The sequence below is a fragment of the Gobius niger genome (assembly GCF_951799975.1).
Source record: "Gobius niger genome assembly, chromosome: 1".
Lineage (NCBI taxonomy): Eukaryota > Metazoa > Chordata > Actinopteri > Gobiiformes > Gobiidae > Gobius > Gobius niger.
The window spans coordinates 25,830,100-25,854,579 of NC_136852.1; the positions used below are offsets into that span (position 1 = coordinate 25,830,100).

The window sequence follows — 24,480 nt, forward strand, 5'->3', positions numbered from 1 at the left end:
TAACACCGATGGATTAGAAAAATAACATTTCTAACACGATCCAATGTATTTAGTTTCCTCACCCTGCAGACTTAAACATTTGATCCATTTTTTAAAGCTACACTTCTTAAAGGGGGGGTATTATGCAAAATCGACTTTTTCAAGCTTTACATGATGTTATTATGTCATTCCCTCATTAAAAACATGCCTGAAGTGTTGCCTTGGCACATTCACGTATTTTTGAGTAATCTGTAAAAACTCTGATGGCGGCCATTTTAGGGATAGGTTTGCCTGAGTCCTCCTAGGAACGCCCCCACCTCCTGGAGACGCCTCTGAGCTTTCGTCACCAGCCGAGTAACCAACCACTGCTCCTCAGCAGAACCCCCTCCCCACTGATGCCACAGACAGAGGCTGTTTCTCAATTGCGAGGATCCGTCCTCCGTTTGGCCACTTCGTTGACGTCCTCGGTGGCGGCTCCTCCAAAACGGAGCGGAGTATCCTCTCTCCGCCGCCTTTAAGCTCAAATGGAACGGCCTCCGGAGCAGCGGCTGCGTCTGGTCACGTGTCAATCTATGCTCATTAAAACAACTGTTTTATGAATAACAGAGGCCAGGAAACTGTTTATGTGGAACACAACTTTTTTAAAGTGAGTTCAAACTAATAAAGTTTTGCGAGAAAAGAAAAAAGAAACTATGCTGCAGTGCATCATGGGTAATTTCAGCTCTCCGAGGCAGCGGAGGATCCACAGCTGTATCCTTCGTAAATGAGCCAAACGGAGGAGTCGAGCTGCGAGGGGGCGAGTGGTCCAGGTGAAATGGAACACCACTTGGCGGCACCGTGATGACGCGAATGACGTCCGAAGTGGTCGAGACGCCGAGGATCCTGGCAATTGGGAAACAGCCAGAGTGTGGAGGGGGCGTGTCGGAAAGGGTCAGAGGTTCTTAAAGAGACAGAGGCCTATTTCAAGACATTCGCTACAGCCATTTTGAGAGAGCAATGTTATACAAGGCAGTTATTCTAATTTACTGCATTTACAGACCAACAGAAGGTTTCGTCATCATTGTAGTGTGCTATAGACTGGTGCTATTTGATTGAAAAAAGCATAATACCCCCTCTTTAACATTTTAACCAAAAATGGAATAATATACCTGCATTTATTTTATTACAGATTTATTTATGTATTTAATCGGGACAGAAACATAAAGATAAAGTGTAGCAGAAGTCTGGTGTATGTATCATAGTGGTTATAGCAGAAGCTAATTTGCAGCACTTGTCCCTAGATGTTTTTTTTATAAACAGTTAAAAGAACAAAACATGTTGCAGATTTCTTTACAGATATTTATTTGTTTATATCATTGATGAATACCTACATATAATGAACATAGGCTACTGTGTTTGCTGTGAGCAGCTCACCTCTCCTTGGGCCTGACTTTACTGGGAGCGGGTTTCCAACTCGTCTCCATGGAGACAAAAGTAGAGAGATTTAAAGGAACAGGCCACCGTTTTTCCATACTGAGATAGGTTCTTACCTGAGCTTAGACGAGTTGATACGTACCTGTCTGGTCTTTGTGCGTGCCCGTGGATGAGCGCGGTCGCTTCCAACTTCACCCCCGTTTGGAGCTAGGAATACATTGGGAGAGGCCAAATGCTAACAACATCTTCAGTCGTTTTGCGTGACTGAGGGCGCACACAAAGACCAGACAGGTACGTATGAACTCATCTAAGCTCAGGTAAGAACATATCTCAGTATGCAAAAACGGTGGCCTGTTCCCTTAAGAGGTTAGGTCTTCATCTGATTACCCACTGCAAACATAGCCTTTTCTCTGTCTAGTTGGTCATTCAGAGCATGTGTTTTTTATTGCTGGCATGTTGCAACAGGTTCCAAAATGTTACACAGTGTGCCTTTAATGATAAGCTAGTAAGCGTTTGTGATTTCTATTGTGGCTTCGAGTCCTAGCTTATCTGTCTTCACCCCCGTTTACCCTCTCCTGTTCTGTCTAATGAAGCTCACTGGCCAAATTCATCATCATTCCATTCATCATGATTTAATTGTGAGTTTGTCTTCGTATAAAAGTGAACAAATGTAACTGTTCTTTAAGATGCCACATGATCAATAGCCACAGAAAGCAGAGGAGTTAGTTTCTGGTAGAGGTTCTCTGGTTGGGAACAGTTGCTGAGTTGTGGATGCAGGTTTATTTACTGTGGCATCATTTGGCACAAGGTGTGCGTACCCCGCCTGTGCGAGATAGATGGGGGGCTCGGCAGCTCCCTGCTTTATGTCCCTCCAGGGCTCCACTAGCTCTGCCTGATCATCACCACGCCACATTAACTCTGTCGCTGCGTCTCATCCTCCCCATCTTTCTCTGTTTATGTGCTCTCCCCCTCGCTGCCCGTCCGCTATGATGCGAGTTTAGTTAACTTTTCAATAAATACTTTACTGGGGGCGATCATCCTGCTGTAGTAGCTCCAGACTGTGCTCATATTTAGCAGTAATCATACTAGTAGTCATGAAACATCAATCAGACTTTTCGCTCTCGAAAGGGAAGAAAAAATTATCCAGGTCTAAACCAAAACAGCATAAGGAATAAAACTTGTTCATTGACTAAAAACCTTCTTTGGATGTTGGAGAAAAGTGAACAACAAAGCTGGAGTCATGACACATTTTCAGTCCCCAAAACTGTTGATTCATGCTCCGGTGTAGCAAATCATGGCAGGCTCTGTGAGTGTGTAATAAAACCTCCAGTGATTAACTGGAAAGGCTACTGTTTTGTACAGAAATCTGGTAAATGATAGTCATCGTCTTTTGGGTGCAGGCAGAGACGCATTCCCAATATTAGTATTCATAGTTTAAGCCTTTCTGGTGTAGCATTTCTGTGACTGTGCTGACTACACGTGTCTCTGCACAGGACTCCCTTCATCTCCTCGCTCCTCTTCCTCCTGCTGACCTTCACGCAGACGGCCGTCAGTCAGTCCAGTGACCCGCCAGGTAAGTTTGTGTTTGTGTGAGATGTACTTGAACCTGAAACTTCTTCCAAAAGGGAACGTCAGAGATGTGGTTGGAGATAATGGTAAGGCTAAAGTTAATACCGAGATGTTGAGGAGGGAGAGTAAATGGTTGGGTAGATGAGTCACTTAGAAAAAGTCATTTAGAAAGCCCGAATGAGAAGAATTGTGGTTTTATGGAAAGTGGACTTTGTTGGGTTTAGAGAAAAGGATATATATGGGGTTTGGTCTTTGTGTGTGTTTCTAGTCAGGATGAGCCGCCCAGTCCAATGATATTATTATTATCATTGTTATCATTTGCATTTAGCAGATTTTGTCGGTATCGTTTGTAAGTATTTCTTCTAAGCTGTGGTCATACCGCCTTTGCTCTGCCTGATCCCGTCAGATCTCAGAAGCTAAGCAGGGAGGGGCCTGGTCGGTCCTTGGATGGGAGACCGTTTGGGAAACATCAGGATGCCTGGGTTAATATAGTGGTTGGTGGTGGTCGGAGGGGCCGATGGCGCCGACTGGTTGCCTCGCTGCCTCAGTCTACCCCAGGGCAGCTGTGGCTACAATAGCATAGTATAGAGCATGGAGTGAATGAATCATGCATGAAATTGTAAAACGCAATATAAAACTAGTGCATTAAGTTAGTTAAATTGGTGCAAGAGACAGCTCAAAGTACCTACTTATAATATATTTGACCTTTCAAGTCATCTTATTTTTATTTTATTTATTTATTTATTTATTTATTTATTTATTTATTTATTTATTTATTTATTTATTTATTTATTTGATAGGGACAGTGCATATGAATGAACAGTTGCACATGTGCACTGTAAATATATTATAAATATGTAGGCCGGCAACACATACACAATTTACCATTTACAAAATGTAACAAGTAATTACTAGAAATACAATCACAACTAAAAGTGTTCACAGGCCTGGTTTTCCTTTAGCCACTGTTTAAAGTGTGCTTTAAAAGTGTCCAGAGTTGGAGTCTCTCTTACTGATAAAGTAACACTATTCCAGTACTTGGTGCCTTTGACAGGGGGCACAGTCTGTCCAAAGGAGGTTCGCCTGTATAGAACCTCACAGTCTCCTCGAGCTGATGCCCTGGTGCCCATCCCACTCACAGACTTTGGTTTAATGAAATCCTGCAATGAAGGCGGAATACTCTAAAGTAGACCTAAATTGGACTAAATTATGTATACAATAAAATGCAAACTTAAATAAGCATAAATTGAATAATCTCTAATGACAACTAATGAAGAAGAATACCTGAAGAAGCCTGAGTACCACAGTGATACACATTTGTTCCTACATTATTGACTGCAGTTCCCTGTGGTTCCTCAGAGTCTCCTCCAGTCTCTCACAGTTCCCTGGTGAATGGCTGAATTATTCAGAAACACAGACTGCACCGTGTAATGTGCAACAGAACACAAGGTCGTATATTATGCCTCGTTCTGTCTTTTTAGAATAGTTCAGACTAATGATTGATATGCCATGTTTATAACTTATGATAATGTAGTCTGTGATATATCATATAATAAAGTGGTTTGAGGTCCCACTCTTTGTTCCTCCTGTGTTCTGTAGTAAATCATGCGTAATTGTGTCATGGACGAGTTTTTCTCATTATTTGTCTATGAAAGGCTCTCTCGATATGAAAGGTCTACTGTATAGGACGCGACCCTGCAACTCTGCAGAGCGAGTTTTAATTAAACCTCAGCCCCCTCTCGCGGGACATCCCGTAGATGTGTCCTCAGAGGGTCATCAGTAACACCGGGGGAGGCAGAAGCTGAACGAGGCACGATGGATGCGGCTGAGCCGGGCCATAGATCCTCACGGTTTAGGAGGAAATGAATGAAACGTGTGGCAAAGATGTGAAGATTTTAATGGCCTCAGACAAGTGTTTCAAATGATCTTTTTCTGCAGGTTTGACAATTAGGTGCTAGACAGGCCGTCAGTCTTTGTATAAAAGACAGGTTTTATGTGTGTTGAGACACTTTATTTCCCTTTTTCTTTCTTCATATTATATATGTACTTTTTTGTGTTTGCAATTGATCCGGATTGTAGTGTTTATTGGAATTACAGATCATTCACAAGAAAGACTAAAAGACAATGGGAGGACAGCAGCTGCCATATTACCTTGGCGCAGCAGCAGCGTTGTACAGTGTGTCATTACATTTGCATAGCCCCTAATGTAAAAACACGTAACCATGACCAAGGAAGCGTGGACTGGACACAGTGCAGTCTGGTGAAGGTGACTGCAGACAAATGGAAATGATTATGATCTCGGTTATTCTCAGTGTAAAATGGATAACGGAGATCAAGTAAACCTGATATTACCGGGGTGGGGGTCGGTGCATAGCTCGATCAGTTGCGGTAGTTCAAATGTTACAGTTATATTCATTCATCACAGATTGCCAATCGGTCAAAATAACCAACACGCCGCCATTGTGGAGGGTGCCGATATCAGCCTATCAACACAAATGATTGATATAGTGTGGTATCAATTGTGTTTGTTGATAGGCTGATAGTGGTGGAAAGTATCAAAGTAAAAAGTACAAATTGTAGGTACTTTTACTTTACTTAACTACATTTTATGATGAAAACGTTTTACTTTTACTTCTCTACATATTAGAGCCTGTATCTATATGTTCTACTCCACTACATTGTTAAATTGGGTTACAAGTAAAAGTATTTCGTTTTCAAAGTGACCTCTTTCCAATGAACTGATTTAGTCCCAGTTTAGACTTGGTTTAGTGGTTTACTCCTTTAGACATTGTTTAGATCTGGTCTAGACCTGGCCTAGTTTAGTCCGGGTTTAGACCTGGTTAACGTCTTGTTTTTGACCTGAGTCTGTGGTTTACTCGTTTAGCCCTGGTTTGATTCAAATGATGCAAAAAATCCTGCACATTAGACTCTTAAATACTTTTACTTTTTACTTATAGAACATTTTACAATGCATACTTTTGTACTTTTACTTCAGTAAACATTTTATCAGATACTTTTACTTTTACTGTATCTGCACTTTTACTTAAGTAAGAATATTGAGTACTTCTTCCACCACTGGTTAATAGCATCTTACGTTTTTTTATTCATTAATTGTCCATGAGAGTAAATACTACGCTGACAGAAAAGACAGCGGGAGAGCGGGATATTGTACATCCAATTACACAATGGAGATAATGTTTCTCTCTCAAACTTGTATATATATATATGTATATATTATATATATATTGTAATACTGTATAAGTGCCGCTAGCCCGCAGTTAGCTTTGCCCGTTAGCCTGTTAGCCTCTCCTTCGTGATTCCATTAGTGTGTATTGGGGCCTCCGACCCGGTGCATGAAAGCTGCAAGTGTGGTTTTCTGGCCAGAGACACCAGAGGGAGATGAAAGACCCCCCAATCATCCCATTAACACTTGTACACAGGGACTACGAAAAGGATTTATTAAGGTAAACAAGTTACTTAGTACTGCTTTAATCTAAATTCCTGATCTGAGATCTGAGATCAAGGTGAAATGGAAGACTAGAATTGAATGTGAAGACTATTTGTAAACCTGCATTTTATCAAGACAGTTAATACAGTTGTAACTATTTATATTTCTATAATATCCAAGATGTTATGATCTATGTCTGTTTTCGTAGACTTCTTTTTCTACTTCTACTCTAATTAGGTCAATTTCATTATATTCTATTTTACTTTATGTTATGGTGGGCTTTCCTTAGCTAAGCAGCATTTTACAATATCATTATCATCTGTCAAGTAAAGGGGGATAAACCCACACATCCATAAGGACAAGGGGAGTTTGCTCTGTCGAATGTGACTGTCTGCAGGTGGATGGATGGAGCAGAGGAGGATCTATAGATGAATGGGAGACGAGCAGACCAGTGTTAGAGCAGCTTTTAATGGGAAGACTAATACTGTAGCAGGGAGAATGTGACAGTTCAATTACCCACGCCCCACACCGGCCCCACGCGAGCTGCAGGTGGAGACGGGCGCATTAATCCAGCACTCAGACGCTACAAACGGTTTTACAACTTCCAACTCGGGGATGGCGTCCTCAGCTGGGACTAAAACAAAATCCATATGTCATTCCGTATGTATGCCGGCTAAGTGGTTACCTTAGCACTCTCGCCTCAGAGTGTCTGGATGTTTCCAAAATCCCCCCCCCCCCCCCCCCCCTTTCCCCCTTTACCTAATTCTATCACTTTCAAATCAGCTTTAGTGACCGAGACCCTTTCCTCTTGTAACTCAGTTAACCTCCACAGCTAATTACTTTACCCCCTCGGCGCGGGTTTGTTTCTCGAGTCCCACTCGCTGTTCCCTATCTCCAAATGCAGAGATAATTCCCTGTTGCCGGTCAGCACTCGGCGGCTCGAGCGCTACACGGAACCGGCGGAGGTCATTAAAAGGATCATCACATAGTGGCCACTCATCATCTTCTTGCCCGTCCCTAACGAGCCCCATCCATTTCCGACATCGACCGCAGTGACTGAGGGATGTGTCCTACTCCTGGCACGACGTCCAGCGCCCAATTTGATGGATATTTATTGGAGAATTATTTAGTCGGCGGGGGGGCGGGACACGACCTAAATCCAAATGATTGTTTAAATTGGTCCATAAAATGCCGTAGCGTAGTCTTGCCCGTGCTCGACCACGCGCTCTGCACTTTCCCCCACGTTGATCCTTATGAAATCAAACTGTGGTCCGCTTTATAAATGTTAAAGATCTCTTTATTGTCGCTCGTGTTAAAGCCGCGCTATCGATGCTGAAATTGGCTGTGAGTGTAGTATCAGTGTCTTTAATGAGCCCCGTTAAACAGGTCCACTCGGCTCTGGATATTTCTCACATAAAACTCCTGTGAAACGCCACTGCAGTTTGGCTCAGGACCAAGGACAGAGGCAGAGGCACGCCGCTGCACTGCTGCACGGTGGCGGAGGGGTTAGCGCTCCTGCCGGGACGGGCGAGAAGTTCCCAGAGCCTTTTGGTGTGGAGTTTACATTTGCAACAACGACAAAAAAAAAAGTTTTAATTCTTGTGTAGGTTCCGTGACGCAAGGAATGAACTGGGACTCACTCCTGGCTCTTATATACAGTATGGTTTGTACAGCTATGGAAAGTTTAACCTCTTACCCCGAGCGCATTAAAGCTTCTCGATGGGGCTTACAGCCTATAGGCCCGTGTAGCGCATCATTTGAAAGCTGAGACCTACAAAACTGATCGGAGCTTGTTTTTGTCACATTTTTGTTGTGTTTTCGCAGGTTTTTCTTGTCTGGTTTACATTTTTTTTGGGATCATTTTTTGATGCTTTCCTCATTGCCTTTTTCCACTTGTTTTTGGTGCTTTTTTTTATTGAGTTATTGTTCCTCTTTCCGTCATGTTTTTGTTGCTCATTTGATATTTTGTTCGAGAAGCTTTTAGATTTGGGTAATGCCAAACTGGAGAAAATGTGCTCGGTTCAGATGGGGGTTAAGGGATGAAACCAGAGAACAGTGTTAAAGGGATATTTCAATATATTCAAGCAGTCCTTATATTTGAAAAGTTAAGTGGTGCTAGGCTAGGGCTAGGCTAGTGCATGTCTATGGTAACTAGTAGCCTGCATTAAAAACCTCTTCAAAATCATGGGGTAGTCCTCCAAACGTTGCCATATCTGATTTGTAGAAAGCTCCTTTGTGAATTCCACATGTAGTAATGCCGGCCGCAGGTAAACAAACTGCTGTAGATCCGCTAAGCTAGCAGATCACTCCGCCGCTGCGTAGCTTACAACCAGGAAGCTGATGCTGCTCAAATATAAGATCTTTTAAATGCAAAATTGTTATATCGAAAAAATGATTCAGTCAACACAGACATTTATATCTGTAGTCTGGTGTTATAAGTGATTTGCCTCAGGTGCACTGTGCTTGGGACTAATGCAGGCTACTAGTTACCATTGACATGCACTAGCCGAGCACTAGCCTAGCAAAACTAAACTCTTCAAATATAAGGACTGCATGAATTAAATAAATATGTATCTTCAGAAATCTACAACACTCTGGATAACTAGGAAATGAGGCCTCATGTCAAAAATCCTGAAATATCCCTTTAATCGGTCAGCCAACTTGTTAATATAAATGTCTCAATTCTCTCCTCAAAAACAGACCTGGAGTTGTGTTTGCTGCCGCTAGCGCATCTTTCAGTAATCTTTGGATCTTCACCACTGGCTGTTCTTAGCATCGGGGCAACGACAGCTCCGCAAAATATTAAGTTTTAGCTGTTATAGATAAATATTGCTAACCAATAGTGATGAAGATGCGTTTGACATTATTACCCCCTCCTTAAATGTTGTTCCATCTCACTCATGCGTCCTTTTCTAAGCCTTTACTTAGAGAAAGACATTAGTTTGGTTGTGGCATTTTATTTTGAATTGTTTGTGTGTGTGTCCATGCAGAGCCCATGTGTTACGACTGGGGGGAGTCCAGTGCGGCGGCGGTGCGGGTTTTGGCGGGACAGTCCGGATTCCTGTCCTGTCCGCTCTTCTCTCACCCGAATGTCTACAACTACTCCTCGACTCAGAGCACGGGACACAACCTCTTCTGGTACCGGGTCCTGGAGGGGCACGGCCTGGAGCAGCCCTTCACCAACAGGTAGCAAAGTGTTGTCAAGGATTTCAATGTGTTGAACTCCAAAAACCCAAGTCCAGTTGACGACTTTGATCGGGTGCAATAAAAAATACACACTGAAACTGTAACAGATATTAGACTTGGGTATTTGACTAACAGAACAACGTCAAAATCAAGAAAATCGTACTGCAATAGGTTTTAACTACTACGATAAACGTTAGCATTAGCTTTTGTGAGGACTAGAAATACAGTCTGTCAAGCATTCAACATGAAAATAATAGTAATATCTATGATTGGATAACAAAGATTAAATGAGTTGGAAGAGTCGCAAAAGTACTTGAAATAAACCGATGGACACGAGCAGTCTAAATGAGAAGTCCATCTATGCCTCGTCTGTACTTCGCAGATGTAAATTGGAGCGGTTGGAGGGAAACAGATGAGGCGTCGTGTAATGATTTCCACTGAGAGCGGCTCGATTAGTGTCAGTCAGTTTGTTTTAACGTGCCTCTAATGGACTGGCCCTCCTTCGAACTGTTGTGTTTTTTCCCCTGTTTCTCAGACTGATGTGGTTTTCTGTGTTGCAGCGCGAGGTTCAGCAAAGACAGAGAGAGACTGTGGCTACAGCCCGCCTACGCTAACGACACAGGACAATATATCTGCATGCTAAGGTGTGTGCATCTGTATACGCGCAAGTCACCATTAACCATGCTGGTAGCAATAAAAAAAAAAAAAAAGGTTACTTCATTAATATGTAAAAAAGAAAAAAAGGCTATGGTTGTTTCAAGGACTCTCTGGGTCGGTGGAGAGTCCTTGCCTTCATGTCTTTGGGTCTTGTTCACAAATGAGGGACAGATGGAGGGTCGATTCAGCGCCTGCAGTGATGCAGTCACTGTATCGTCGTGATAAAGAAGAACAGAGTCTAAAAGCAGAGCTACGTTCCTAATGTCTGCACGCACCACGGACAAAATGCTCCAACCACTGAGCCACTGTCGACTTAAAGAGGGGGTATTATGCTTTTTTCAATCACATTGCACCAGTCTATATCACACTACAATGATGACGAAACCATCCGTTGGTCTGTAAATGCAGTAAATTAGAATAACTGCCTTGTATAAAATTGCTCTCTCAAAATGGCTGTAGCGAATGTCTTGAAATAGGCCTCTGTCTCTTTAAGAACCTCTGACCCTTTCCGACACGCCCCCTCCACACGCTGTCTGTGGCATCAGTGGGGAGGGGGTTCTTCTGAGGAGCAGTGGTTGGTTACTTGGCTGGTGACGAAAGCTCGGAGGCGTCTCCAGGAGGTGGGGGCGTTCCTAGGAGGACTCAGGCAAACCTATCCCTAAAATGGCTGCCATCAGAGTTTCTACAGATTATTCAAAAATACGTGAATTTGCCAAGGCAACACATCAGGCATGTTTTTAATGAGGGAATGACATAATGACATCATGTAAAGCTTGAAAAAGTCGATTTGGCATAATACCCCCCCTTTAAGCTTCTCTTTTCTGGCATTCCCACATGGTCTCCTATCTTAGCTGGACTTTCTCAAGGTGTTATGGCTGTACACATGGAGGGATAGTGAACATATTGGTAGAGGAATGTTACGTTTATTGCTGCGGGGTGATGTTTGGATGAATTGGACAGATGAATGTGTGAAAGATGGCATGAAGCTAGTTTGCATAACAGAGAAGACTCAGATCATGAAAGATGTAGGTCATTTCGTTGAAACAGTCACTGGAAATATCGTTGTGGCTTTCCCCAGTGAGCCACCGTCAGATAGCATCACCCTGTTTCCCCCTGCGCTAGATGCTTCTCTGTGCATTAATCAGCTAAAGTGGCTCTGAGTGGCTCTAAAGACCTGCTGCTGTTGTGGCCTGTTCTAATGCAGATCCTTAGAGAGATGTGGTGTTCACTGGCACACGACCAAAAGACTGCAGCCAGCAGACTAACCAGGCTTCAGACTGTGTGAGAAGACCGACATCGGAGCTTCAAATAAAGGCTGTTTGCAGATACATGGCTCTGTCTATATTGGAGAACACTGAACTCAACGATGTCATACTCAAACCTAGATTTTAGAAAAGGTTACTTGATTTCTAAGCCACATGATCAGGTTTGGTACAAAATATGTTTCCATGGACACACACTATGTTATAGACTTTGTAATTTGGCCATTGAAATTGTAATTTTGATTCATTTGCAATAGTTTGAGCTCCAAAACACAACAGATGATCTCAGATGGTAAATATGTGCCTGTGCCTAATAACACAAATCTCATTCCCCTTTTTATCCCTTTACTCCACATTTTCTAAAAAGTGAAAAGTCCTTTGTGCGTTAATATACATTTAAAACTTGCTTCTTGTCCAGCAGTGCTAATTTTGTCTGCTCTGGGCAACTGTACAACCAGGAAGCAATAACTAGAATAGCCTTTTTATGAGGTGCAATCTGAAGCACCGCCAAACTTTAGACTCAATTATAATCACTTGGGTGCGCGTCAATAAATTACAATATGCTTTAATATCTCATACAATGATATACGTAATGCATAATTTGATTGCTCCAGATTTACAACGAACTGGGATAAATTGAAAGATTTAAAAAAAAAGGATGTATGTGCATGATCTGGTATGAAATGCGTTTAGATAAAGGTTGAAAGTGGTCTTTCGAGCACTATGGGAGAAGCGTTGTTTTTCTGCGGTCAGCTGGTGCACGTCTTGCTGTGAGATGGAGAAATGCAGAGTGGCCCAATGTACTGATAGAACTTCCTGTGCAGCCCATGTGACATCGGCTGCTTCCTTTTTCAGCGTGGCCACAGCCACAAAACTCTCCGGAACCAGTGGTGACACGCTGTAATTTCCCATCCAGTGACTCATATTAGTACTGGCACTTACTGTGAGAGGCAGCTTTACAATTTTACCAAGGTCAGGATGGATTTGACACCAGTAAAAACAAAATCAGGTGTTGTTTATTTCGTCGTCTCTGTAATTGAACTTTAGGTTGACACTTTCTTGGTGATAAAATACACTGCGTTAACAGTTATTATGTAAATTGTTTTTCAGTGCCATAAAGGTTAAAAAATAAAATAAAAATACAATTCAATTAAAATGGTATTGTGTCTCAGGGCTCTCACTGTCACAATCACTGACTTCAATCTCAGATGCCTGTGATGATTAGTTGTCCGGTAAACCAAGTTAAGGGAAAAACTACTGAAAAAGGACGTTCCACATTATTAAGCAGATAACCATTTTCAAGCAATATGGAAACGAAAAAGGATTTCTCTGCTGATGAAAAACGTGAAATAGTTGAATGCCTTGGACTAGGTACAAAAACCTTCAATATTTCACCAAAGATTAAGCGTAATTTTCAAACTGTTAAGAGATTTGTGGCTGATTCAGAGCACACACGGGTTTGTGCAAATAAAGGCACAATGAGGATGATTTCTGACAGACAAATACATCAGATTAAGAGAACAGCTGCTACAAAGCAGCAGACAGGTACCACTGGAGTCTCCCAAACATCAAGGTGTAGGACCCTCCAGAGGCTTGCAGGTGTGCATAAACCGTCTATTCCCCCCCCCCCCCCCCCCCCCCTATTTTTTTTTTTTAATAGTTTTTCCCTTAACTGGGCTTACCTGACAGATAATTATCACAGGCTTCTGAGATTGATGTCAGTGATTCAAAGAGCCCTGAGACTCCACACCATACATGAGTTTCATTTAATTTATTTTTCTTACTTTTATGGCACTGAAACATATTTTACATGTTGATGTTTTTTGTAACTGAAGCATTTCGACTAGTCAGCTGAAGAATAGATTGAGTAACTTTTTGCAGCAGCTGACTGTAGATACACTTCCTATTTTTACATTTGTATGATCAGACTTTTGAACAAATAGACCAGTTTGAATACTTCCCAAACCAGCTATATCTTATTAAACATTTGACTCTATATGATTGCAGGAATAAAACCTCCTGCAGTAAAATTGCAATGCGTCTCACTGTCCTCCACCCTGAAGACGCCACCTTACCAAACAGCTGTGCACCGTTTGCCGTGGCAGCGTCACTGGAGATGGTCCCCCTTCAGCTGGGCAAGACTTTGGACTGTCCCGATGCCCAAGAGGCCGCAAAGATGGCCGACGCCATACCCAACGTGACCTGGGTTCATCAGATCCGAAGCAGCAAGGTCAGAACTTGGATCACTTTCTTTGTTGTTGGCTGTACATGACACCTTTTCAAGTCCATAAAAGGCAAAACCCTGAAGCTCTTCGATAAAGTACCACATTTCTTGCCTTCTGTGCACAGGGAAACAGCGGGGTGCTGACTAAAGTCCTTGGCATTGTGTTGTAAACAATGAATGATTATGTGTGAAATTCACTTCGCATGAGTGGTGTGCCTTGTAAAATGACACCTTGACATCTTAAGGCTAACCTTGAATGTTAAACGGGTCATGCCAGACAGGCAAGGAGACCATAAATTTACAACAGCGTATGATTTAGTGTAGAGCTGAAAGTCAATACCAGTTGCAAGGGCTCAAAAGGCTATGTTCTCTCTAAATCCAAAGCCAAAATAAGATTTAAATGATCCATTGAATGAATGATCCAGTTTTTTTTCTTTTTTAAGCCTCTGCTGCGTGTGTACTTTTTCTCAGTCATGCGAAGTGTTCCCGGCTCCATCCATCGAACGGCAGGTGAAAGGGATGTCGCTGCAGGTTCACATCATGACGGAGTTCTATCAGGGCTTGTATTTCTGCACAGTGCACTACCGACGCAGAGGACGAGCTCTCAACTTCACCCGCGTCATCAACGTCACCGCAATCAGTAAGCACAACCATTTCAACGCCTACCTTATGCCAAGTTGACTTCTCTTCTTTTCTTTTTTTGTTATAGTTTGTTTTGGCTTCATGGCGCGCAGTTTGCAACGATTTGTTGTGTTTGCTTTTCAGATCCACCGATTCTGCCCAAAGAACCAGACATTTTGCAGCCCACCAAAGATTATATCTTCAATGTTAAACAAGGTAAGTTTAAGATTTGTATCATGGCATCATGGCAACGTGTAAACAAGCAGCTACCTCGCTCTCTTGTTACAGCAGCGTTTTGTTGTGTGCCTTTTTCTGCTAACTGCATTTGTAATTAGTTTCTGTGTTCCACATTGTATTACTGGATACTTTTGTACATCTTTGCTATGTTCAGTAGATATTTCAGTAGATACTTTAATGCAGAGTCCATACGAGCCATCAAGCTTTTTACTGCAAAATTAAACAAACAGCTAACTTATGAGTTAAAGACATTTGAGACCTTCTTCTTCTGAAACACTGAAGAGGCACCAAGTGCACTCCACACCTGCAGCACAGTGGAGGCGTCACAAGAGGCACTAGAGGAAACAAAAAAGGGACAAACAAGGAGGTATCTGGTAAAGACTCACAGCTACGCCACACAAATCTTCTATCCTACTATTGTTCTGGCTAATGTTCGCTCTTCCCAGAAGATGGTGACTGTAGACTGTAGTAGTGTGGTGGGATCTGCAAAGGAGGTAGAGGAAGGAGGAGGTGGGGGAGCTGACCAGTGCAGGACACCACGCTCTGATACAGGGACAAACCTTTTCATAGGATCAGAGAAGGTTGGCCAGGTTGGCCCACAATGGCGGCGCGCTCAGTCGTAGTGGCTCAGGACTAACACAACACCTGAACGCAATTTCTCTATACAGTGATCCAATGACAAATAAAGCACTTACACAAGCCTGTTCATCCTGGTAATGGTGGTGTGATGTGTTGACGAATAAGATCAACAGGACAGTGCTTTTTAAAGACTCCAGAACAAGATGAAGATGTGTTGTCCACTGCTCCTGACAAGCTGTCCCAGTGTCATTGAAGGATGGGGCAAATGCAGAGGACTCATTTTCCTTTGGGGGAAATAAAGTACTCCTTAACGTCTAAGTGGCTATCAAGTCCCTGACTGCCGTCTACCAGAACCACGTCTTGTGTCTTTGTGCGTCTCCTCTTGGCTGTGCCTATGGTGGCTCATTTCTGAATGTAAATTGGTTTTCCCTGAGAGCTCCCTGCGCAGGAGACCGAATATTTCCCAAGTTAATCGCGTGGCCCGCATTAGTGCAGTCTCCAGCGCGGCGCTCGTAAAAACCGCGGACCCAGACCTGGTTTTTACGGCCCGCGACCGCGTGATGAATGGCTCTGACAGAGTCCCAGGCCCTACTCTTAGTTTTAGCTGTGACAGCAAGTTTTATCAGCCTCGATTTAAGACTCAAATATGATTCATTTGCTTTTATTCACAACAAGGCTGCCACAAATCAAATGAAGACGCACGGCTCGGGCCAAAGATGCACATAACACAAGTAAAAGGATCATACATCTAAACCTGATTTCTCTTTGACAAAAGACACCATGACACTGACAGTATCTAGTATTACTAACAGGGAATTTCCCATCACGCAGCAGGAGTGTATCAATCTTTTTTGGTTACACGTTATAACAACTGCATCTGACAAAGCTTTTATAGGCCAGTCATTTCATTAGTGGATCAAAGGAGAGTTTAAAATGTGAACAGGTTGCACTCCTTGCTTATAACAAATGCAATATGTAAAGCCTTATCCATAAAAGCGCCAATGATCATTAACCTCTTAACCTCCGCTAGTGCCTCATTTGAAAGCTAAGACCTGCAAAACTAATCTAAACATATCTTTTTCCTTGCACTGTTACCCCTGTTGTAGTCTCTTTTTTGTGGCTTTTTTGCTGTGTTTTCATCTTGATTTTTATCTTGTTCTTGTCACATTTTTGACCCTTTTTCATCACTTTTTTGTCATGTTTTTCCCTCTTTCTTCTCTTTTTTTTCCTTTTTTTTGTTGCACTTTCATCTTCGTTTTTATCTCACTTTTTTCAAGAAGCTTTTATTTTGGAGAAAATCTGCTCGGTTATGTTGGGGGTTAAGAGGTTTTAAACCAGTTTGTTCAATCTATTCTCAGGTGAAGAGGCGCGCCTGGTTTGCTCGGGCAAGTTCCCTTATCTGGACTCTCCGTGGGAAATCTGGTGGACCATCGACGGCAAAACTGTGGAGCAGCTCCGCGACCCGAGGTTCTCCAAATCCAACAGGTACAACAACAAAAGCCACAGTGGGACAGTTAAAACTTTTTCCAAGCGAGTTTTTATTCAGATCGCCTCTTCCTCCCCCAGACAGCTGAAAAATTATTTCGAGGACCGCATAGAGGAGAGTGTGCTGGTCATTCAGGACTTCCAGCCAGAGGACCTGAAGCGAGAGTTTAACTGCTCTGTGAGGAACCAACTTGGCATTAAGACCCAACGCACTCAGCTCAATCTCGAGAGTGAGGCGTTTTACTTCTTTACAGCAGATTTCAGTTCCTTTTATTTCCCACTCTCTCACTCTTTATTTACGCGTTTCCTCCGCAGCCTCTCTGCCCTCTCTGGAGCTGGGCTGTGGACTCGGCGCCACGCTCTTCCTCATGCTACTCCTCTTCATCATCTACCACGTGTTCTGGCTCGAGCTGCTGCTGCTCTACAGGTCCTGGTTTGGCACCGACGAACGGCACACGGGTCAGTACTGCCGCCTTACGCCTTGGCCACACACCTGCAATTTCAGGCAGTGACAAAGCATCGTGGGAGGAGAGAAGGGAGAAAATAAAAATAAGATGAATTGCTAAAGCAGTACTGGGTAACTTGTTTACCTTAAAGGAACAGGCCACCGTTTTTACATACTGAGATATGTGCGTACCTGAGCTTAGACGAGTTGATACGTACCTGTCTGGTCTTTGTTCGTGCCCGTGGAAGAGCTTGGTCCCTTCTAGCTTCACCCCAGTTTGGAGCTATACCTTTGCTGGGAGAGGCTAAATGCTGACAACACTTGTGTGACCAAGCGCACGTACAATGACCAGACAGGTACGCATCAACTCATCTAAGCTAAGGTAAGAACAAATCTTAATTGGCCTGTTCCTTTAATAAATCCTTTTCGTAGTCATTCTGGGGGTACAGTAATACAATTAATGGCATGATTGGAGGGTCTTTTATTTCCCCCTGATGTCTCTGGTCCGAAAACTACAATTGCAACTTCGCTGCCACCGGGTAGGAGTCACCAATACACACTAATGGAATCACGAAGAAGAAGCTAACAGGCTAACGGGCAAAGCTAACTGCCGGCTAGCGCCACTTTAACGGTATTTACAGCCAGGTTTGAGTGGAAAAAAATATCTCCATTGTGTAATTTGATGTACAATATCCATCTCTCCCTTTGTCTTTTCTGTCAGTGTAGTATTTACTCTCACGGACAATTATGTTATATATTATATATTATATGGCCTATAGGGGCATGAGTTACTCAGTACTGCTTTAAAGGTGCAGTTACTTGGGTAATGTACGTGCCAACAACACAATATCTGGTCTCCATGAGGTCTCGGTGTGTATGAAAGCTGATAAACCCATAGTTTGGACCTCTGCAAGGACTCATGTGTATCGTTAAGCATCATGCTCCAGTCTTCTTTCAAATGCTTTTAGATGTGTTTAGCCTCTTAACCCCCGCCTAAACCAAGCATATTTTCTAAAGTTCAGCTTTACCCAAATCTAAAAGCATCTCAAGTGGAGTTTCCAGCCTATAGGCCAGGGTAACGCCACATTTGATCTCACAATGGAGAAGTGAATTTTGCTCACGTTGTTGTTTTTCGTCCTATTTTTGATGTTTTTTGTCACGTTTTTCCACCTGTTTTTTTTTTTACTATTTTTACTGCGTTTTATCCTCATCTAGTTTTTTTTACATTTATTTCAAGATTTATATATTGATGCCAGTTCCTCTATCAACATACTACTGTAATAATGTATTACTCATAAAATGTTGTAAACGTAAAAACCCGTCTTCGTCAAACTTACCACTTCATCTCCAATTTCAAAGTTCACTCACAGAATTTCATACATGATAAGAGTCAAGAGTTGGAAATAATCTTATTTAGCTAAGAAAGTTCAGCTTCCTGCCCGTGCTGATAAAGACATCGTTTTGATCAGGTTTTGCGTGTGCTTTTCAGATGATAAGGAGTTTGACGTCTACATCTCGTACGCGCGCAACAGCGAAGAGGAGCAGTTTGTTCTGTCCACTCTGAGAAGTGTCCTGGAGAACGAGCTGGGGTACTCCGTGTGCATCTTCGACCGCGACAGTTTACCGGGAGGAAGTGAGTGCCACATTAAGTTCCGCTGTTTCCACCCACCTGAATTTGTCCGTGAACATGTACAGCAGCGAAGTGTGGCTTTAACAAAATATTTATAAACTGGGGGCACTTGCACCATCATCATCATACTTTTGTTTAGTAGTGATTTTCATACATTTTTTCATCAATCCATTGATTGTCATTAAAGATGGACTGGTGTAGAGCAGAGTAAGGTTTATTCCACTATTTCGTGTAGGGGAGTGATTCACCCAGTGCCTTGAAAAAATATGGACCTTGGCCAAAGAAGTGATTACTTCTTCAACACTGTCCGCTTCTCAGGAAATTATAGTTGTAAATGCCTTATTGAATTACACCCATATTATTAACTTGCTGTTGTGTAGTTGGACCCTTTTCCTGGACGTGACATAATGAGCACAGCTCAAAGATGAGATTCAGTTTCTCTGATCATTACTGTTCACATATTTCACTTACAACAGTAAAAAGGACATGATGTAGGATTCTGCGTACACTATTCCAAGTCTGTTGCTGGGGTGGGGTGTAAAAACTGTCATTAGAACGATCCAACTGAAGGTAGAGTACTATATGTCAGATTTAGTTTTTTTAAAATATTTTGTGGAGATAATATATAATGTTGTTCAAATTTACATTTTTTGTTTTCGTTCTTGAGATGTTTTTCTGTTCTGTGGCCAAAACCATTTTGGAGATAAATATAAAAGGACTCTCTCCTGCTTCCAGCCACTGAACTCAGGAGGTTCTGAGCTTTCACATACAAACTTGTACCTGTGTCCTATTCTGCAGCTTACTCAAGTTCAGTTGTAGAACTTTATTATTATTAAATGCACATTCTGCGGTTCTTTAGACAGGAGGGCACAGAGATGTGATGGGCAAGCTCAAAAGTCCATACGGACTATGCTTGCTGGCAGGTAGGAGTCCAAACAGACCTACCTGGATGTTCAATTATTTTACACAAGCACCTAATTTGTATAGTTGAGTCCATCTGTCCACCCTCCATACCCCATCCTCACTCATCCCTCTCTCCCACAGCCATCACAGACGAGACTCTCAGTTTTGTGGCGCGCAGCCGGCGCCTCTTGGTGGTCGTCAGCCCCGGATATGCCTCGCGGGGGTCCCAGGCACTGCTGGAGCTCAAGGCGGGGATCGACAGCATGGCTCTGGGCGGGCACCTGAGGGTCATCCTGGTGCAGTACCGTCCCGTCAAGAGGAAAGTCTGGGTGCGGGAGCTGAGGAGGGCCCGGGTGGCTTTAGCCCTGGTTCAGTGGCAGGGGGACAAGTCCAAAGAGCTGACGTCTCGGTTTTGGAAGAGGCTCCGAGTGGAGCTGCCGCTGCGGAGGAACAGTGCAGGGACCGAGGGGGGTGGGAAAGACGCGGCTCTGATGAGAATGAGCAGTCAGAACAGCACCAGCTCCCAAACCGGACTCATCTCACAGACAAGCAAGAGCCCGCAGACTGTTTACAACTACGCTGCGTGACACCTGCAGCCGTCTTCAACTTAGAAACTTTGATGCCGAGTTTTTTTTGTATCTTTCGTAGTGACTTTTCATTGATACCTACAGCAGTATCCACAAATATTCACTACTAAACATCGTTTTGTAGACCAGACTTTCTGCTGCAAAGACCACTATCTCCTTTCCCATTTCAGACAGTATTAGAGTAGGGCTGCAGCTAAATCCTGGATGGACTTTACTCTGCTGTTCTTTATAACGGATATTAATTATAGACCAAGATCATAAAAGATGTCACAATTACATTTAATTTTCCATTCACTACTGGTTATGAGATGCTTATTTAGAAAAATATTCCTGCCACATATTTTATATTTTATAGAATTTAGATTATTTTTATTTATTTCAGTTCTTGAATGTTAAAAAATGTCCAACAATGTAACTCCAATGACCTGAGTTGACCACTATGCCTCTTCTTACGAAGTGTAAGTTCACATGTTAGGAGCTATGCCTAAACTTTAAAAGGACTGCACCTTTTTTTTTTCTCATTGTGGGAAGAGAATTGTGGGAAAACTGTTTATTGCAAGCTTTTTGAAGCAGTTGTTACATTATCAATATTATTAATATATGGACCATGTTTTTTCTGTATTTTATTTCCTTGCTTCACAGATATCATGATGGGCTTAAAAATACATGCACTTCCATTCCAAGTATAAACAGCCGAGGTTGCAGTCATTTCACCAATTGACATTCATGATTTTTGTCAGTGTTTTACAGTGTTGTACAAAATGTCTTGATCTGCCGCAATGTCTCTGATGTCTGATATTTACAATGTTTTTTAAGCTTCCGTTCATTCAGACATGTGGGTCGCTTTCATTAAGAACCAAGTTATTTCGTTTCTTTAGTCCTGACTTCTCCACATTTTCAGTTTGTCTTGTTGGTTCTTTCTACAGATACATTATAATACAGTATATATTGGAATTTGAACTGTGCGGTTGACTGCCTTAGTATTGGTTGATTTAGTTGTGCAATACCAATTGTCAACAGTGAGATCTGCCTTGCATGTAGGGGGCAGTGTTGCTCCTCTGAAAGGCACTGAAATAACTGTCAGACTAAATCCTTTAACCTCTTGCCTCCCACCTTAAGCGAGCGCATTTTCTCCAGTTCAGTTTTACCCAAATCTTAAAGCTTCTGGACTGCAGCCAACAGGCCAGTGTCAGGCCTCATTTGAAAGCTAAGACCTACGAAACTGATATAAACGGATGTTTGTCCTCACGTGGTTGCCGTGTTGTCATCACTTTTTTTTAAGTGGCTCTATTTGATGCATTATTCTGTAAGCCACATGCTTTGGGGCTTGTCAGTCATAATTTTTGGGTAATGCCCCACTGGAGAAAATGTGCTCGGTTCAGGTGGGGGTTAAGCAGTTAAAAGTGTATTAATTAGGAGGTATAACTATTGGATCTACAGTCAAATAAGTGTGTAATCCTACAGGAATTTCTCACAATGCTACAGCATAATGCATTACGCTCATATAAGTGTGCCATAATTGTAAACTTTCGCCAATAAGAGCTTTGTATAGATGATAACAATACTTTTCTGCCATTTCTACTTCTACAGTATTAAAATGTACAACTTCTAAGTGCATCGTTTGGAGAATGACCTGACCTGTAATAAATGTTTTCTAGTAAAAGAAAATTATAATCTTGGATTCATCTCCTCATGCATGATCTCATGGTCACCATTTCAACTTTGTAGAATTATTCATATGTACAATGTTCTGTTCATTACCATGATTTCACTTCAACAGTGTCAACAAGAAAACAATATATATATATATATATATTGTATGTTGTGTACAGAGACCTCTAGAGGTACACAAGCACGTAGCAGGGGATTTAAAAAAAAAAATGGCACAACTTAAAGGTGCAGTATGTAACTTTTTGTATGACCCCCCCCAAAAAAGAATAAAATAAAACAAATGATATTAGTGCGTAATTTACCTTTAAGTGACCTAGCAGCTGCATGGGTGGTGAGTAGAGCGCCTTTGCTTTCCCTCATTGTAGCCGCTATAACGTTCCAGAAAATGAACCACTGAACATGTCATAGAGACCACCGTGATGGGAAGTAAAGGCACCATGCCAACAACCCACACAGCCGCTGGGTCAATCAAAGATCAAATAGCACTACTGTTTTTTCACATAAAAGGTTGCCTAAGGCGCCTTTACGAGAGACAACAAAGGTTGTGAACTCCTGATAACTGAACTGTCTGTCTTCATGTTTATTTCTTGGGTGCAGATTTATCCGAGTGCGTGCTTCGTTCGATGCAGAGAAGCCGTCGTCTCCTGTTTGTCCTCAGTCCCGAATTTTTGGCCGAGAAGAGCTTCAGTCTGTTCGAATGCCGCTCGGGCTTATACCTGGAGCATGCGCAGAAGGCTAACATCGTCGCCGTGGGTTACCACTCCATTAGCAAACTCCCCTGCATAGAAGTCGGCCAAATCCGGAAGGCCGCGAGCACGACGGTGACATGGAGGGGAAAGAGATCCGAATCCCCGCGATCGCGATTTTGGCTACGCTTGCGGTTAGCGCTGCCCGTGCGTCCGCTCGCTTTGGGCCGCAGGATGATTGACAGCACCTCATCCCATTCGGACTTGGCGGCTTTTGTCCTTCAGAAACAGTACAGGGAAGCAGCCAATCAGGGGAGAGGACACAGAAAGTCCATAACCGATCAGAGGAGGGGGAGCAGACGGGCGTCGGCCAATCACAGCCTGCATAGGGACAGGCAGGGCGTGGTTACAGAGACGAGGAGGAGGTATTCGGGTGGGGCGCACGACCAACAGGAAGTGGGGTCAGAGCCTGTCGATCAAACTGGTCACGCCCCTCTGACAGAGCCGACCAATCAGACGTGCTTTGGTGTCAGGATCGTGGAGGAAACCGAACAGTCACTTGACCCACAGGAAGCGATGACCGAAACTATCAATCACACTAGTGGCCCCACTTTTGCCAATCCAGGGAACTGTAGTCCTTTGGTCGTCCGGGAAACAGAACAGTCACGTGACCAATCGGAAGCGAAATCAGGTCATTTAACAGAACCGTCCCATGAGGGGTGCTATGGGCCAGCGGATCCTGCCGCTTTGTCTTGCTCCGCTGGAACTGACCGGGCGGTGCTAGACTCCACCCCCTTTACGAGTGACTGCGCCCACATACATGACCCCACCCTGTCGACAGAGTCCCCGTGCGCCATTTTAACAGACTTACCTCACCTCTCAAACAGTAAAGACCTGGACCCCACCCTTTCTTCTGACTCCGCCCCCTTTACAGACTCCACCCCGAACTCCACCCACTCCGATTGTCAACAGGAAGTGGAAGAAATGCAGCAGACCACTATCACTGTAGCATAACTTTTTTTTTTTTACATTCAGGGCTATTTTAATTTTTAATTTTTAATGTATTTTCTTATGGTCAATCCATAAATGAATACTGTTTCCTGGCACAATCAGGCTCTCCAACATAAGCATGTTGTTCTTCATATTGAACTAACATTGTCAAAAGCACTCCTGCTCTGTTGGTTTTGAAATCTGTGGTATGGATGTGTATCAATGGTATAGATTCAATGTCAGCTAACCCTGACACTCTGAGGTACTGTGTTTACCCAAACTGCAATATGGGAATGTGCCTGTGTCTCACTCAAAAGGGCCCTAAACCCCCCACAATCACTGAATAACAATAACATAGAAATAAATGTTAAACTGATAAAATGCAATTATGCATTATTAAACTACAGTACACTGAACTAACTGTCAGATATAAAAAAAGAAAGTGTTTGTTTTTGTCGCTTAGAGGAATGATCTTTCACAAGTGGCACCCAATATATAAAGAGAAAACTGTCGGGCCCATGGCGTAGACCTCATAACTTTGGCACACCAAATAGCCCCCAAAAGACACATTTGCATATACAGCTATACACACAACTACACATGGCCCTGTTAGTACCAAATTCTGCATCTGAGATGGGTTTTCCACATTGACTCATTCAAAAACATAGGTTCACTTGCAAAATAATTACTTTAAAAGTAGTTTAATATGCACCTCCTCTTTCAGTTAATAGGCCTATAATAATAATCGGTTTCAATTGTTTTGAAGTTTTCATGTATATTACCCTATATGCAATATATAATCTATATTTGCATGTCATTTTCAAATACATTTATTGAACCTAAAATCCCCCAATATCATTATCTACAGCAATTGATTAGTCTGTGTTTGTCAGTGAATATTTATACTG

The 24,480-nt window shown here is 42.7% G+C and overlaps 2 protein-coding genes across 2 annotated transcripts in view; both read left to right on the forward strand.

Moving 5' to 3' along the window:
- The window catches only part of LOC306964892 (Na(+)/H(+) exchange regulatory cofactor NHE-RF3-like), a gene marked incomplete at its 3' end in the record, with an annotated part of 11,289 nt that extends 6,928 nt beyond the window's left edge, over window positions 1-4,361 (forward strand). Inside the window, exons 12-13 of the mRNA XM_079559059.1 lie at window positions 2,886-2,965; window positions 4,321-4,361. Coding sequence (XP_079415185.1) covers window positions 2,886-2,965; window positions 4,321-4,361 — 121 coding nt within the window. The remainder of the gene's footprint in view (window positions 1-2,885; window positions 2,966-4,320) is intronic.
- Window positions 2,887-20,332, forward strand: il1rap (interleukin 1 receptor accessory protein). The gene is made up of 11 exons (XM_079558344.1): window positions 2,887-2,965; window positions 9,400-9,595; window positions 10,156-10,239; window positions 13,522-13,744; window positions 14,210-14,378; window positions 14,504-14,575; window positions 16,534-16,660; window positions 16,742-16,890; window positions 16,976-17,119; window positions 18,595-18,738; window positions 19,780-20,332. Exons 2-11 carry the CDS (start codon window positions 9,405-9,407, stop codon window positions 20,223-20,225), a joined length of 1,749 nt encoding a protein of 582 aa, XP_079414470.1. The 5' UTR covers window positions 2,887-2,965; window positions 9,400-9,404; the 3' UTR covers window positions 20,226-20,332.
- The last annotated feature ends 4,148 nt before the right edge of the window (window positions 20,333-24,480 follow it).

Bases quoted from the DNA above. Each gene is read 5' to 3' on its own strand.
- il1rap (XM_079558344.1), top strand. From the start codon at position 9,405: ATGTGTTACGACTGGGGGGAGTCCAGTGCGGCGGCGGTGCGGGTTTTG. The intron at 14,379-14,503 runs GTAAGCACAACC...TTTGCTTTTCAG, and splicing joins CATCAACGTCACCGCAATCA to ATCCACCGATTCTGCCCAAA. The intron at 16,661-16,741 runs GTACAACAACAA...TTCCTCCCCCAG, and splicing joins AGGTTCTCCAAATCCAACAG to ACAGCTGAAAAATTATTTCG.